Genomic DNA, 15,621 nt, shown 5'->3' with positions numbered 1-15,621 from the left:
TCCTAAGACAATTACATTAAACTGTATTTTTTTCTGAATTTAAGCTGACAAAGCTTTAATGTCATTGTTAAAATGGATACATTATTTATATTTATACATACTAGACCTTGTGGTAATTCATTAGGGCAGGTGCACTCAACAGAATTTCTCTATCACTTTGCTTTTAATGATAGGAAACCAACAAACAAACAAAATTTGTCCATATTAGATTGGCATCAACTGTGACTACTCCAGCATACTGCAAAGCAGTAGTGGGTTGCGGGAATGTGAATATCTAAAAAAATAAAAATTAAGAACAGCAACTTTTCCGGGGCATATGCTGGATATGATCTTTTCAAAAGCACAACGTTAGGGCTAAGCTGTCTGGGATTCTGGTAAAGATCAGGGTTCAGGAAAGACTGTTATATCTATCACACTGTCTTTGCCTCAGTTAGATTGATGACTGCATCAAGGAAAATGTACGGATACTGTATATGAAAAAGCAAACTGTTGACTATAGCAACAGAGACCTTAAACAAATGCATGAATTTGCATTTGAAATGTTCCAAAGTCTCTTTTAAAGTACATCTATTAAGTCTTAATATGTAGCATTAGTTTGTTAGGCATATCCCTGGTACAAAATTAATAACAGTGAAACCTCAAACGCATGTCAGCTGCCACATTGACAAAAGGAGTATTGCCCTGTTTGTTGTTTTTGCAGACTCAATCTAAGATTTTTTCTCAACTTCCTTAAATGTATTTGTTTTTCTCATCTGGGATCTCTTAGCCAAGAATAACAAGCAGCTACACAGAACAGAAACACATCCATATGCATGCTCACACATAAGCCTAATGCACACACCAGCTTAACACTGAGCATAAGCCAAGATAAAAACTTGATGCACAATGATACAGCAGTGATGAAATCATGTCTTGTGACATATTCTCTGTGACTGCAATGAAGGCCTTTCTAGTATGAGCTGAATATCAGATCATATGTAATCAGTTACAGAGAAAATGTGGGTTTAGGATTTCTGGACGGCTGTCAGACGTTACCTGTTGATAGCCATCCAATATCAAGTAAGACAGATGTTGGACATCAGTTCTTTCACAAATACATTGTTTATTTTTATCCCTGCAATTTCAAAGATTGTGTTTATATATTGTATTATTTATGCATTCATTTGTCATAAAATGTGATCTGATCTTCATCTAAGTCAAGAGTATTAACAAATATAATAAAACAAAAAAATGTAGATCTTTCATATCTTTATTGAGAACAACCGTAGAAAATGTACGCTTATTGGAGTCAGGTGTTAACGTAAGTTAAGAAAATTAGTTTGGAGGTGTGGACTAGAGCTACTTTGACTGACAAAAAAACAATAACTTTTTGAGTTTGCTCAGCACAAGAAGAATACGCTTATGTGAGCCATGCCTCGCCAAAAGGAGCATTTAGAGGATCTACAATTAAGAATTGTTGATTTACATAAAGCTGGAAAGGTATACAAAATTATGTAAAAGACTTCAGAAATTCACCAGTGATCAGTTAGGCAACAATCACAAAACAAAAACACTTTGAGAATGGGCGTCCATGTCTGTGAAAATTACCCTAAGAGCATATTCATTAATGAGGTAAAGAAGCAACCCTGATTGACGGCCAAAGATTTGAAGGCATCATTGGAACTGGCTAACATCTGTGTTCATGAGTCTACAGTACGTAAAATATTAAACAAGCAGAGTGTCTATGGCAGGGCACCACAGAGGAAGCTGCTACTTAAAAGAACATTGCTGCATGCCTGAAGTTTGCCAAAGAGCACACTGACACTCCGGAGCAGTATTGGCTAAATGTTTTGTTGACTGATGAAACTATATTAAACTATTTGGAAATAAAACACAGCACTACATCTGGCATTAAAAGGTGCATATCATCCTGAAAACATCATCCCAACTGTAAAGTATGGTGAAGGAAACATCATGATTTGGGCCTGCTTTGCTGCATCAGGGTCTGGCCAGCTTGCAGTGATTGAAGGGAAAATGAATTCCCAAGTGTATCAAAAAATTCTACAGCACAATGTGACAATGTCTGTACATCAGCTGAAACTCTATAAAAGTTGGGCGATGCAACAGGACAATGACCCAAAACACACAACAGAATGGCTTTACAAAGACTTTATGCACATTATATTTGTTAATACTCTCGAATTAGATGAAGACCAGATCACACTTTATGAGAAATTAAGGCAGAAAACTATGAAATTCGAAAAATATCTGTTCTTCCTGTTCTGTTTCATTCTTTGTTACTGTCAACATCATTGCCCAACAGCAGCATGATTATTAGCAGTGAGGTCAGGAGGAATCAAGCTTGCACCTAATTGGGAACAGGTTGAAAGCCTCTTTTAAACAGTTGTTATTATGTTGCGTGCAGTAGCACTGTTGACCCCGTAGTGCCAAAGGTGCATTATGACACCCTTGTAACATATGTTGCTTAGCAGAATACCATAGTTTTAAGGATATAGAACCATTATTAGTGGAAAGGTCACAGATGTGCCTTGGAAAACTCTATGGTCAGTATAGAAATGATTAGTTTTACCACTGTGTCTTTTTCTCTTATTCATTAGGTAGCATGGTGGAGGTAATGCCTAGTTTTATGTTTGCTCTGTGTCTATGGTGTTGGCTGTACAATGTGAAAGACTCAGAAGACTGGAGTGCCCTTACCTGATGATCTCAAGAATTAAGTGGGTAAGGTGCTGTCATTTTCTGAGGGAGAGCTTTCCCTAGAAAAAGTGTTTACCTGCCTTGATTCAAGCATCTTTGCTCCTGAAAAGCTTTTGGAACCACAACACATCACTTGTCTGGAAAATGTAAACTTACAACCGGGTAATGTAAGCATGAATAATAACATCAGTTCATTCAAAGCTGTTGGTAGGGCAATACTGTGATTCTAATTATAATTGTGGAATACATGTGGCAGACACAAGATTTACAGTTAGAATTACTCAACTAGAACTACTCACTACAACCTTGACCTTTAGCCACCAAAACCTGATCAGTTCATCACTGACTCCTTTTTTGTCACTTGTTCCAAATTTTAAATAGTATTTATCATATGTAATAGGCCACATAAAGTGGATAACCATAAACCTTTGGTCATCAAAATCTAATCAGTTTATTATTGACTCCAAGTTGACAGTTGTGCCAAATTTAAAGGAATTTCTTCGAAGTGTTCCTTAGATATTAGATAGGAATTGGGTTGCCCAACGGACAGACAGACGCCTTTTGTCTCCTTGTTCTATATCTGTCCATGTGGCCTGATCAATCAGGACAATCACTTTTCTGTGCATTGAATTACCTGCAGTATCATAGCCAGAATTCCTCATTATCCACTAAAAGGACATTCCTGTGCTTCCTTGTTGCAAAGCAACTCTTCTCTTCTTTCTGTCTATTCTGTGTGTTTGCTCTCCTCTGAGATAAAGTCTCCCACAGCTTGACTTTTCCAGGGGCTAAACTAATTCAATTAGAGGGGGCATGTTTGAGTGTAGCCTGGAGTTGCACCAGCACGAACCAACATTGCAGAACAGGACATACTGTAGCATAAAACAGTCTGTCAAGTGAAACATTCTGTGTTGATAATGATAAAGCCAACACAAACATCATCCTAGTCACAAATTTTGCTGTTGGGAAATTCGTTTTGTTACTTGATCTTTAGGTTCATTGATTTTTATACTTGGGACAACACTGCTAACTTGAACTTGGTCTCCAGTTCTTTCATCTGCCGGGAATGTGATGAACAAACAAAGGAGTTGTGGAGAAATGAACATCTGCAGCAATGCCGTGAAAAAACAAATCTTTTCTGTTTTATAAAGAAACATACATGTACACTGTTCACTCCACTGTATTCATGTGTGTAACGCAATTGTACTTGAATCTCCATATGTTTCATGCCTTTTAGAGCTTTTGTGGTATGGTTCACTAATTTCTTTTTTTAATATGAAAGTGAAAGGTTTCACTTCAACCTCATCCAGTTGTGGTTTCATGGCTTGCCTGATAAAAAATCTCGCATTGAGGTTTAAGACTTTCTTGGTTCGATCGCTGACATAAGCACTGGCCTTGGGTGAAACCTTTGTGGTACCAGAGCAACGTTTGATGCTGGTGGTGCTTTGCACTCATACTTGGGATTATATGGCACCAATGGAATGACTGGTTTATGCCTGTGTACTCTTGTTTGACTTTGAAGGTCATAGTTGGCAAGCAGTGCATTACTAATTACAAAGGTGTGTGTGTGTGGTTGTCTGTGCCAGCATCCATGTGCATGTATCTGTGTGTAAGTAGCTTTTTAATGGACATATGAATTTACATATACTGTACCCTGGTACTTTTGTACATGTACGGTACTTTACTTTGCATTATTGTCACAGGATTTATAGTGTTGCAGACATTAAATTTCAGCACCACTTTATGGTCCACATCAAATGATCTATTATAAACTATTATTTCTATTTACCTTTAAATGTCACAAAAGCACATCATAGCCATTAAATTACCATAAAGGACAGTGTAACATGTCAGTTATATAGAGCCAAAAGGATTTTCCTTTGTAGCCTAGCATAGTAATAACCTGTAAATCACACCACTAACAAACTGCAATTACATCCACAGATGAATGCGTTAATAAATTATTTATTAGTGAATGCTTGTCTCACTCAAAATGAGAAAAAACAACCCACACACTAAGATAACACACTAAACGTTGAAGAAGGCTGAAGACTCTGCGAGCCAAACAAAAAACAAACCAAAACAAAACATGAATGAGAATCCATGACCATATGGGGCAAATCAAAACTACGAGTGGGAAACCAAAACTATAAGCAAAACAACAAGGAAATACAAAAGTAAAGAAAACTGTAAACAGTACATTTGCAAATGAGAGTGCTGATGTGAAGATCAGTTACCTAGTTTTTCTTGTTTAAAATAATTTAAATAGATGATTAGATACTTCAACTGACAAATTCTTTACATACTCTTTAGATTTTTTTTCTGTTTCTTGTAAACGTAACACCATAGATAATCTGAATTTTTAAAGTTGACTACTTGCTCTAGATACGTGCTTCTACATTATTTGAATAATTCAAATAAACAAAAGAAAAAATAATTATATTCAGAGAGAAACAATAACTACTCAACAGGATAAATGCAGAACAACTAATGTCATGACAGCACCCTCACTTGCCCACTACAGTTGTTACAACTACAGTTTTCTGTACTTTAATTTCTTTCATTCTTTTCTTTTCTTTTCTATTTTTTTTTTTTTTTGCTTTGCTTATGATTTCGGTTTTTCATTTAAAGCTTTGATTTTCTTTGTTTCGTTTATGGTTTTGGTCTTCTCATTTCTGTTTTTGTCCTTTCAGACCTTTTTTTCAGACTTCCTTATCATGGTGACTCAAGAAACTATCATGGCGACTTACACCGTCAAAGTGAGTAGTCCACCAATATTTCTCCTGTCCAATATGTATTCATCATGATGGTTCCTTGAATCACTATGATAAGGAAACAAATCACAACTGGACCCAAAGTGGGCAAAGGCAGCCTTATCAACGTGTGACCGGATAGGTAGATGTGTAGAAGTGAGTGCCGAGACAGATGCTTTTTTATTTTTTATTTATTTATTTTTTTATATTCTACTCTTCTTTTTCATTTTCATTAGCTTTGATTCTTTGAATTGCATCTCTCCTAGGTGTTCTATAATCCCAAGATACTGTGACTTACTGTAATTTTCGCCTGTCTCTGTTCAGGGATGTCATTCCGCATGTTGTGTACACCTACCAAGTCCAAACCATCTCCAGCCAAAGCCAAAGTGAGCCCTCTCCAGCTTTGGTGCACGAACTGGGGTCACCCTACTGTGGGGATGGACGCATCCAAAGGTAACAGGCATTCGGATGCATACACAAACAAAAATGCATGCATACAGATAAGCAATGAAACATTTAAAACGTTTCCTCTATAATCATTTGCTATGTTTCAGTTTGGCACTGCATATGTGGGTGTTTTCTAAGAACTGTTTCGTGCTATTTTAGTTCCAAAGGAGAGGAATGTGATGATATGAACTCTATGAATGGGGATGGCTGTTCCAGTCAGTGCAAGAAAGAGCCCTTCTTTAACTGTGTTGGTAAGTCATATGAGTAATTATATCCTTCAGGTTAAAATAGGAATGCTTGTACTGTATTTCTCTGAATTAATATTGAACTAGTACCTTTAGTGCACTGTTGTTCAAGGTACTTAACCCTGTCTTCTTAAGCAATCTTTAGTAGAAATGTTTGCAAATGTTGCTGTTTTGCTCTTAGGATGTGGATTTAATGCATACATTATTGGTAGCTGTTAATGAATGATTCTATTGGATTCATGGCAAAGAGTTGTTTTGTAGTAAATAAATTTTGTACAGCAGGTTGTTTCCTAAAAACAAATTTCTTGTGAAACAAAACTTACATAATTTATCCAGCTCACTTTTAAAGTGATGCATACAAACTGTACAATATGTCCGCTATTCCAATAAATTCCACTGACAAGGTTCTGGACAAATTTTCCTGGCCAACGGCGATGTTCACATGTTATGTATGTGCTGCCACAGCGTTTTATCACTCATCGGTTTCTTATGTAACGTGTTCTGACTGACATAGTTGTTTCATTATTCCACAAAACAGAAGAGTTGCGAAGTTTTGGATGAGCCCCATGGGCAATGTTTTTGAAACAACGGATTTCTATGTTATCCAAGTACTCTGTGCCTTTCACAGCAGAATAAAACATACCATTCAATATCATAATCATTTTGACCTGTGGAAAGAAAGTCTGGAAATCATTTATATTTAAACGGTGAATTATTTTACATAGCCGAGCGACTGGCATCTCCTACATTGTTTTGCTTTATGAGTAGACAGTTTCCTGTCCAGTTCCCCTGCTGTCTGACAATCAATTTGCCCCCTTGTTTGATTGTGTATGTCTTTGTGCATGTAGATATACACGCATTCATACTCACATATGTGAGTCTGTGCAAAGTGGCTACTTAATCCCTGTCAGATTGCTAAATGACTGCATTGGCTGTGTTGTTTTTCCACCAACTGCAGTGCACAGAGTTGTGTGTAAGCGTGCTCATGTTGCGTGTGTGTGTGTGTGTGTGGGTGTCTGACTCTTCCTGACATAGTTGTAGTTTTGCACAGAAATCTGACACTATAATGACGGGACCTTCTGTCCATCTGTCTGTATGTGTGAGAGAGCGCCTGCTTGTCAGTGTGCTGGATAGTGAAAGAGAGAGTTGGATGGAGAATTGACACCAAGTATACAACGGGGCCAATGTTGTACAATTTGGATGAACTTTAATAGGCTATTCACACGATTGAGCTGAATTATATCTGGAATCGGAGAAATCAACACGTTTTTTCACATGACCCCACCTGGCTCTACAATCCCATTGGCTTTGTCTCAATAAGATGTCAAGCCACAGTAAACACAGGTGCTGACATAAAGCATAAAGGAAATGTAATCTGATTTTCTTCACTACAGCGATAGTTGGAAGGTTGGATTTCACTCTTTGCACCACTTTGAAATGTCAAATGTAACTTTGGGTGCTGTGTTTAAAGACAAACAAACAAGTGTAGTTTATTTTGTCAGCCTGTACAGCATTTCTCTGCCTCTATCCATCTCTGTTCATCTCATCACTCTCTTTCTTTCTCCAACTGTAGAGCACTTCTCTCTCTTTGCTCCCGCACTCAATCACCTTTCCTCTGTTTCTGTTATCTATTTATTTTATCCCGCTCCAAATCCAAATACTATAGCAATACATCTTCTCTTTGTCTTTTTCCATCCCTTTTCATCTCTCCTCTCTTTAGCTCATACAACCTATTACTCCTGCAGTTTTCACAATCCACTGTTTGAGCTTCCTCATGTCTCAGTCTCCCTCCTTGCCTCTGTTCCTGCTGAGTGAGTGGCGGGAGCGTATTCTGTATGCCCCTTCAGTAGCCCCTCGTTTCACCATTGCCAGAGCACAGAACTAACTTGAGTTTTTGGCTGAGCTGGGGAGGGCTGGAATTTCGTCGAGGAGGCCCCGGCCAACTTGGCACAGAATGCCGCCTTTCCCCCTAACTGGAACCCCAACGGCTGACACTGCTTTAGCTGAGAGCTGAGAGCAATGAGGCCCAGGCAACCTCCCTGTTCTGCTCACCTCTCCTCCAAGCTTCCAGTTCCAGACCTTAACTCCGGGTGGGATGTCTGGAAAAATTACTGCTGTATCTTTCTTTACCTCTTGACTTGGCTGTCTGGTCCCCCCCTCACCTCCCTCCTCGTTCTGTGTTTGGCTCTGTTGCTCCCATTTTATCGCCCTTTCTCCCTTTCATTCTTTCTTTTTTGTTTCTTTCTTCCTGACCTTATCTTATTCACTCATTTCTATTTGAAGATCCTCACGCTTTCAAGAAATGACCTTCCTTTTTTACATGCACCCTCACCTTCCTCCGCTGTCTTTATCTGGACCTCTAACTCATGACTTTCCAAAATAACAGAGATAGGGTTAGAAGTTCTATCCCATGGGGTATAAATATTCTCCCATAAAAGGATGAGAGAAGGTGGGCAACAATCATCTGTAAGGCACTGCATCCTTTGTAGTCAAACCAGAGCAGAGTGGAGTAATTGTGGGATATGCTAAATCTCATCAACGAACATTAGCTTTACTCAGCCCCAAAAAAACAGTTATAATGTATTTGAGGTCTGTTTTCTTTTCTCCTACAGAGGAACCAAGCATGTGCTACTACTATGATGGTGATGGGGTGTGTGAGGACTTTGAACGAGAGACTGGCGTGAGAGACTGTGGCCTCTACACCCCCAGTGGTTTTCTGGACCAATGGGCCTCCACAGTTGAAGTTTCCCATGAAGAGAAGCCCTACTGCTCTGGTGAGGTGGCTGCTGGATACCCTGCTGTTACTAAGGTAAAGCTTTACACGGCTCATCCACGGAAAACATTTTGATATAATTTAATGGCAAATGTTAAAAGATGAAATGGCATCTCATCATTACCAACAAATCGATTAATTTAAAATCTGTAATCCTATTTAATATCAAAGGGAATTGTATTCGATGATCTTTCATGATTTTCTACTATTACTTGATCATTGATACATGTTTTACACATGATAATGAGAACAGTGATTAAGTTTTTGGTCTGATTGCCCAAAACATTACGGTGAGACATACATACATGTGCACACACAAAGGTTTGGAGACAAGTGCATTAGACTAAATCCTATTAAATCCCCTCTCCCTAATACACATGGTCAAGACTAAGGCCTTTTAGTGCAATTAAAAATTTCTTTGAAGTTCTAAACATAATTTTACTTTGTCAATGTGCAGTCACTTGATAGATTTTAGGAACTAGTGCTTACTGATTACTGATTTCATAGGGCCAACATGGTAATTATAGTGGAACAGCTGTGGTCAGGTGCCTTGCTCAAGAACACTTGGCAAGGATGTAAGCAATAGCAAAAGCATTGACTTGAATCAATAGCACTCAATGCATTTGATAATGCATTTAATATGGTATCACTTTTGTCAGAGCAAAACATGGAGTGCGCTCTAACCAACAACGCTGCAGATGTTCTCTGAGAAGAATGACTCCAGTGGTTCTGCTATGAAGTACACATTGTTCATACAAAAAACATTTTTACTGTGAAGAGCACACTGTTCCCAGAGCATCACATGTGATGAGATCACCTTTTTTACGCAATGACTGCACATTCTATGTGCAGACAACTGCATGTGTATACAATATGCAAACACAAATTAATAAAGCTTGTAGCTTCACTGTTGTGTCTAAAAATAGTTTCCTCAAAGTCCATCAGTACACATCAGTACAGCAAGCATCTTGATGTAATCAGTGACAGTTATTTTTCGCCTCCAGGAACATGTGCTACAGCAGCATCAAACTCTAACATCATCTTCATCTCCAAATTAACTGTGATTACACTGTGTCCTTGTAACTTTGAGAATGTGCACACACTGAATCGTGCGCACTTGTTTGTTTATGGTAGTCCCTTGGAAAACAAAGATAACACAACATGGTCTCGAGTAACTCAGTTGAGAATCTCATTCAAGCAGTTTTCCAAAGCAATTGTGCAACTGCGTGCGTGTAGCTATGATGGTCGTGGAGTGGTGGAGGCTCATGCCACAGATAAAGTTTGTAAGGTTTGGTTCTGCTGATGAAGACCAGACACTAGGCTCAACTTTGCTCATACATCCAGTGTAATGTGACCACTTTAAAATAACAAATGAAACACCGCCAGTGGTTGAGGAATAGCAGAACAGAGTTATTGAAGATGTTACCTATTTTCGTTGATGTCTAGCCACCTGATATTTTCATTGCTGTTTGTACTGACAATCACTCTTAATGGCTTCTGGATCATATTATCTGCTAGAGAAAAAAATCTGTGGCTTTGCTGATACATGCTCACATATTGATCTTGACAGAGAGTTAGAAAACTGTTGGGGTAGTAAATAGCTTGGCAACTTTAAGATGGCTGTTCTCAATATTAAAATGGCTGTGATTGAGAAATGGGGACTGATGCTTGGGTGCTGATGCGGATGAGTCCTGTAGTGTATTGTAGTCACCTTTAACTTTTTCTTTCTCTTGAGTTCAGCAACCATTTCTCTGAAAAAGACTAAAGCCTTGCCAGAATCTTTAGTATCTTTACTAGTAAATTCGCTCTCCTATTTGAGGTTTGCATGCATGAGGAACCTGTTGTGAAACACAACAAGAAACAACTATTGAGAGTGCTAAGTGACCATGCAAAAATAAGTTTAAGGGTGGCCCTGCCAGGAGTAAGGCTGCTTTTGGAATGGCACTTGGGTTAAACAACATTTATAATGTGGTAACAACATACTCATTCTCTCTTTGTCATCCCACTGCCTGTACAATAAACTTAAAATAGGTGTAGTTATAACCACGATACGCATTGAGTACAGCAAAAAGCTCTGACACAGCAAGATTGGAATGCTTGACACAATCTATAATAGAGATACAGAGGGGGGAACAGTTGTTTCTTTTTGAGGACTTGGCATATAGAGTAACTCTTTGATGTCAGTGGACCACAATCCCAAGACAATGTCATTACCACAGTACGTTCTCTGCTGGAGTTAGCGTCTGGTTAACCACTAGCATCCATGCCACAATATGTACCAGCATGTCCTTCAAGTGCTTGTCCGATGGGTGCGTGTGTGTATTCTCGTCTGAGAGAGATGGATAAGGAGAGAAAAGCAAACTGAGGAAGAGAAGTGCAAGAGAAATGCACAAATAAAAAAGAAAAACCAGCATTAATTGTCGTAGCAAGGTATTTGCTAGTTTTGATGTTTCTGGTTTCTCTGAATCTTTGTATCTTTGTAACATATTCTCCCAAAACAACAACAACAAGAAAAATCTAGCATTTCAGCAAATGCCCCAAAATGACTTTATGTTTAAGGGCCAAAATATTCTTCCACCCATAGTATTTATGACCTTTTTTCATCGAGAGCAAATGAGAAAATAGTGTGAGTTTGACATAAAGCCACAAAGACCACAAAGGTGTGACAAATGGGTCAACAAACTGTTGGAGTTTGACCCAGAAGAATGTTGTTTATTTCCTGCTTCCTACCAAAAGCCAACGCTGGTTTCTTTTAACCATGATGGCGATCTTTCCCTAACCATAACTAGTTATTTTTGTGCTTAAACCTAACCAAAGCAAACCAAATGCTTTTATTGTTTCAACAAGGATTTGTATTGCTTTTTGGTGGGTACTGACATAAGATGTCAACCCGATGATGGGGTGACAGATCAACAACAACAACAAAAAAAACCTTATTTGTCATTGTGGAGGTTTTAGTAACAGTAACAGCTTTTTTCTTTGGGAAGATTTGTTGTAAGGGATAGAACACATATCCTGTTTTTTGTTGCAGATGTATTTTGCAATATATCGAACACTGACAACAGGTAAATTGTTGAACTATCTACCAAATGTTGCCTTATTTATGCTTTTCAGTACTTGTTCAAACTGGATGTGCAAGTGAGTCTGTGCTGGTTGTATTAATCTTAGTTTTATCAGAAACCAACAGCACATTGTCCTGTCTTGTTAATAGCTCACTTCATCCTTTGTGGTTTAATTTAATCATGTTTCTGAGTTCATGGCATGGTTCATGCAGTTCTTTGGTCGGAGTTGGGTTAGAGATGTGCTTCTGTGATACAGAACAATGCAAAAGTGTAATCTTTCTGTGGGTTTGTGAGTGTTTTTTTTTAGGTAGGGGCACTTGATAATACATCATTTCCTTCTAATCTGGTAAATATGTCCTGTATTGGCTTTGTGTATCAGTTCCGTTTGATGTCTAAAGATGGTGTTGATTCTTTTTGTGTGTATGTCCGTGTGTCTGAGAGAGAGAGAGAGTGAGGCGGGCAGCACTGATAGAGATCTTTGCGGATGCAAGAAAGCAACAACAGCACATGAGATCTTGACTACTCGGGGAAAAAAGAGAGATCATATATCTGCACGAAATCTCAAGTGCTATGTACTTTTGTGCATATGTGTGTAAGGGGTATACACGGATATATATCTACTGTAAAATATACAAACACAGGATACAGAGGGATACTCTGTATCTGTTGACTCAATATTCAGTATTACAGCATGAGAGCTGAACTTTTTTTCTTAACTTCTGAATCTTCATGCACCAGAGCAAAGCCAAGGAGAAGGATGGGTGAATGCTTCCACATTTAAACCACAGCTGAGGGAGGGTTCAGCAACATAAGATTAAATGGTGCATACAGCCATAAATACATACTGCCCTTTTGTACACAATAGCTTAGTAGTGTGCAGTCTATCTTACAGACTGCACTGTAAAGGTGTACTATATCTTGGTAAGGATGACACACATTCATTTTTAGGTCATAGAGTGTGAATCACAGCACTAACTTGTAGAGTTGTGTACACCGTTGAGGTAGAAACTGCAATCATAGTGACACAGTATATAACGGTGAATAATAATGGAGAAATGGCAGGGAGGAAAGATTAAAAGAATATAAAAGAGTTTGAAATCATAGAGGCTAGGCCAAGATTGGTAAATAAAACTTAATATTAAACCGCATACAGCATTTAAGTGCTGTTGAAACAAACACGGTGCAAGAACAAGGGAATGACATATGAAGATACATTATATAATGGCTCAAATGACAAGAAATAATGCTGTCAGGAACACAAATAACAAATGACAGAACCAGTGAGGCTAAGTTGTTGTAACTGGAGGTAAAACGATCTGGATGTTAGTTTGACAGACAGTCTTGCTGCATTCAAACGAAAATACATCACTGAATAAAAATTATTGTGAAAGTAGAAAATGGTCCAAAACCACTCTTATTGGCCATTCCCACATTAAAATGTCCTTAAATGAGCAGTTTGATCCAATCAAAATACCACATAGACACCAGAGAATGTAAGTTAAAAATGCTATGACACATTAATGATTAGAAAAATATCCAACTGCCAATGTAACATTTTAGCCAGGTTTAATAGTTATGTTGCTTTCATGTTTTGAACCTTTCAGTGGTAGACCACCAACAAAATGTTACGGAAGACCTTTTTTTCACTGGTTTACCTGTAAATACTGTAATATGACTTCAGTTCATTTAAAAGATCCCCCTTTCTTTCAGGTACACACAGAGAGAAACATAGGCAAACACACAGTGCTGACTCCATGCAGGATTATAGGGCAGGCCCATAGGGGACTGAAATGTACTACTGCTGTCATTGTGGAGCAGAACATAATGTTCCCCTACTACCACACCATGGAATATAGTGAGCCAGCTCAACTCGCTCTAGGGGGATTGGATTGGAGAACTGGCCCTAGCAACTGGCCCTGTGTGTGCTCGTACGCGCGCATTGATGTACATGTGCTGACTGTTTGCTCTCACGTATGCGTGCACGCGAGTTTGTGTTCACGGTGAGTGTACATGTACGCCCAAACTTTAGGATCAAACAGCAAGCCAGGTGATTTCTCCAGTGGGGGCTGCTGCCCAGGCAATCTCTGACGCAACCCAGCATCCCTGGAGAACACTTCCCTTAATTATACATAAGCAACAGAAGGGATAACATTTTAGTCCTCTCATGCTGCAAGAAGATGCCTATATGTGAAGTTAACCCATGTCAAGATGTAAAACAAACACATGTTCATGAGGTCTGGATTAAATAGACTAACTTCCACTACATCCTGCTTCAGAAGGAAAGGAGATGGAGAATAGAGGCGCTGTAAAATAAATAAAAGGAAACAATAACTGGCCCGACATTGTACAATCCCAAAAACACAGGCAGTGTGTGTTTATGTACTTAAGTGGAGGATACACGCATGCTGCAGAGGATACATACACATTTACACACTTATCACATGCAAGCCAACACATGGGCAAACTTGTACATACCATCGCACGAGCTTACCGTCGCACACATGCTTAGCCACAAAAACAAAATCGCATACAGTAGCTGAGCTGTTGCTTTGAGCAGCACAGGAAGGCCGGCGTCTCTGGCACCGTCTCCCTCGCCAGCATTCCCTCAAAACCACACAGCTCTCGTCAGGTACAGTGCCAGTGACATAAGCATGTGGTAACATTAAAAAGAAACCTCTGGGATGGCGTTCCTTTTTCCCTTTTACTTTTCCCATTTCAATTATTATTGTGGTTCTACCATGTGGAAACCTCATTGTGGCTGGTGTTTTTTTTTTCATGGCACTGATAACCCCCCATAACATTTTAAAGCTGTTAATATACAGAGTTTTGGCCCTGTTTTATTGAGCATAGAGGACCACTGACTGAGGGCCATTCATATTCTCTGTAGACCCATGTGTTTTCAACTTGCTGGCATGCCCACCAATCCCTATACATTAGTTTGTGGTCTGTGTTGCCCATGACCCAGTCACTACTCATGTCTGCCCTGATGAGAGTGGGATAGGTAAACTGCATAATTGCAGCCACTCACAAACTTTTACTGCCCCATTCTCAGTAGGCCATGGAAGTCGCCCATCATTAGTCTTAGACCAATAAGACGGTGAGCTTCAGTGGGTATAGGTGGGGCTGGGTGACAGGACATTACCTCACACGCTAGGCGCTCACCAGCATTCCAGTAAACCATGGGATGGTGCTTGGAAACTCATACTAGTTTCTCTCTGTTGCTCTTTCTCTTTTTCTCTCCACAAATGCCTCACAGATGCTCAATGCTGCTTCCCCCGCTCAGGCTTCAAAGTTGTATACAGCATGTGCCTTTAACAAAAAGTGAGGGAGAAATGGAAAGGAAGAAAACGAAATACCTGTTGATGGAAATAAACACATTTAGGAGGTGCTGTGACAGGATAAACATCCTTTTAGGAACCCGTTTTCTTAATTTGCACATTTCCACATGGACATGTGTAAATTAACAAAGAACTAACTAACAAAGTACTGAACTTACAAACTTACTTCAGCTTGCATAGTTCAGAACTTACATAGTGATACAACAGCATCACAAACATAAATTAGTGCCATAAGCGTGTGGTAATAAAATACAGTACTGAAATGGTTGGCAGGTCTCCTTGGCTCCCGGTGAACCTGTACTTACTGCACAC

The 15,621-nt window shown here is 39.0% G+C and overlaps 1 protein-coding gene across 2 annotated transcripts in view; it reads left to right on the top strand.

The window, feature by feature from the left end:
- pappaa (pregnancy-associated plasma protein A, pappalysin 1a) overlaps positions 1–15,621 on the top strand; it is a 77,599-nt gene that overhangs the window by 24,702 nt on the left and 37,276 nt on the right. For both annotated transcript variants that reach the window (XM_026354889.2, XM_026354888.2), the window contains exons 8-10: positions 5,769–5,897; positions 6,051–6,142; positions 8,749–8,945. In XM_026354889.2, the coding sequence (XP_026210674.1) occupies positions 5,769–5,897; positions 6,051–6,142; positions 8,749–8,945 (418 nt within the window). The remainder of the gene's footprint in view (positions 1–5,768; positions 5,898–6,050; positions 6,143–8,748; positions 8,946–15,621) is intronic.

Source organism: Anabas testudineus, chromosome 12 (genome assembly GCF_900324465.2).
Source record: "Anabas testudineus chromosome 12, fAnaTes1.2, whole genome shotgun sequence".
NCBI classification, from domain to species: Eukaryota; Metazoa; Chordata; class Actinopteri; order Anabantiformes; family Anabantidae; genus Anabas; species Anabas testudineus.
Note: the sequence above shows the minus strand (reverse complement) of the source record. Positions and strands in the feature narration are given on the sequence as shown.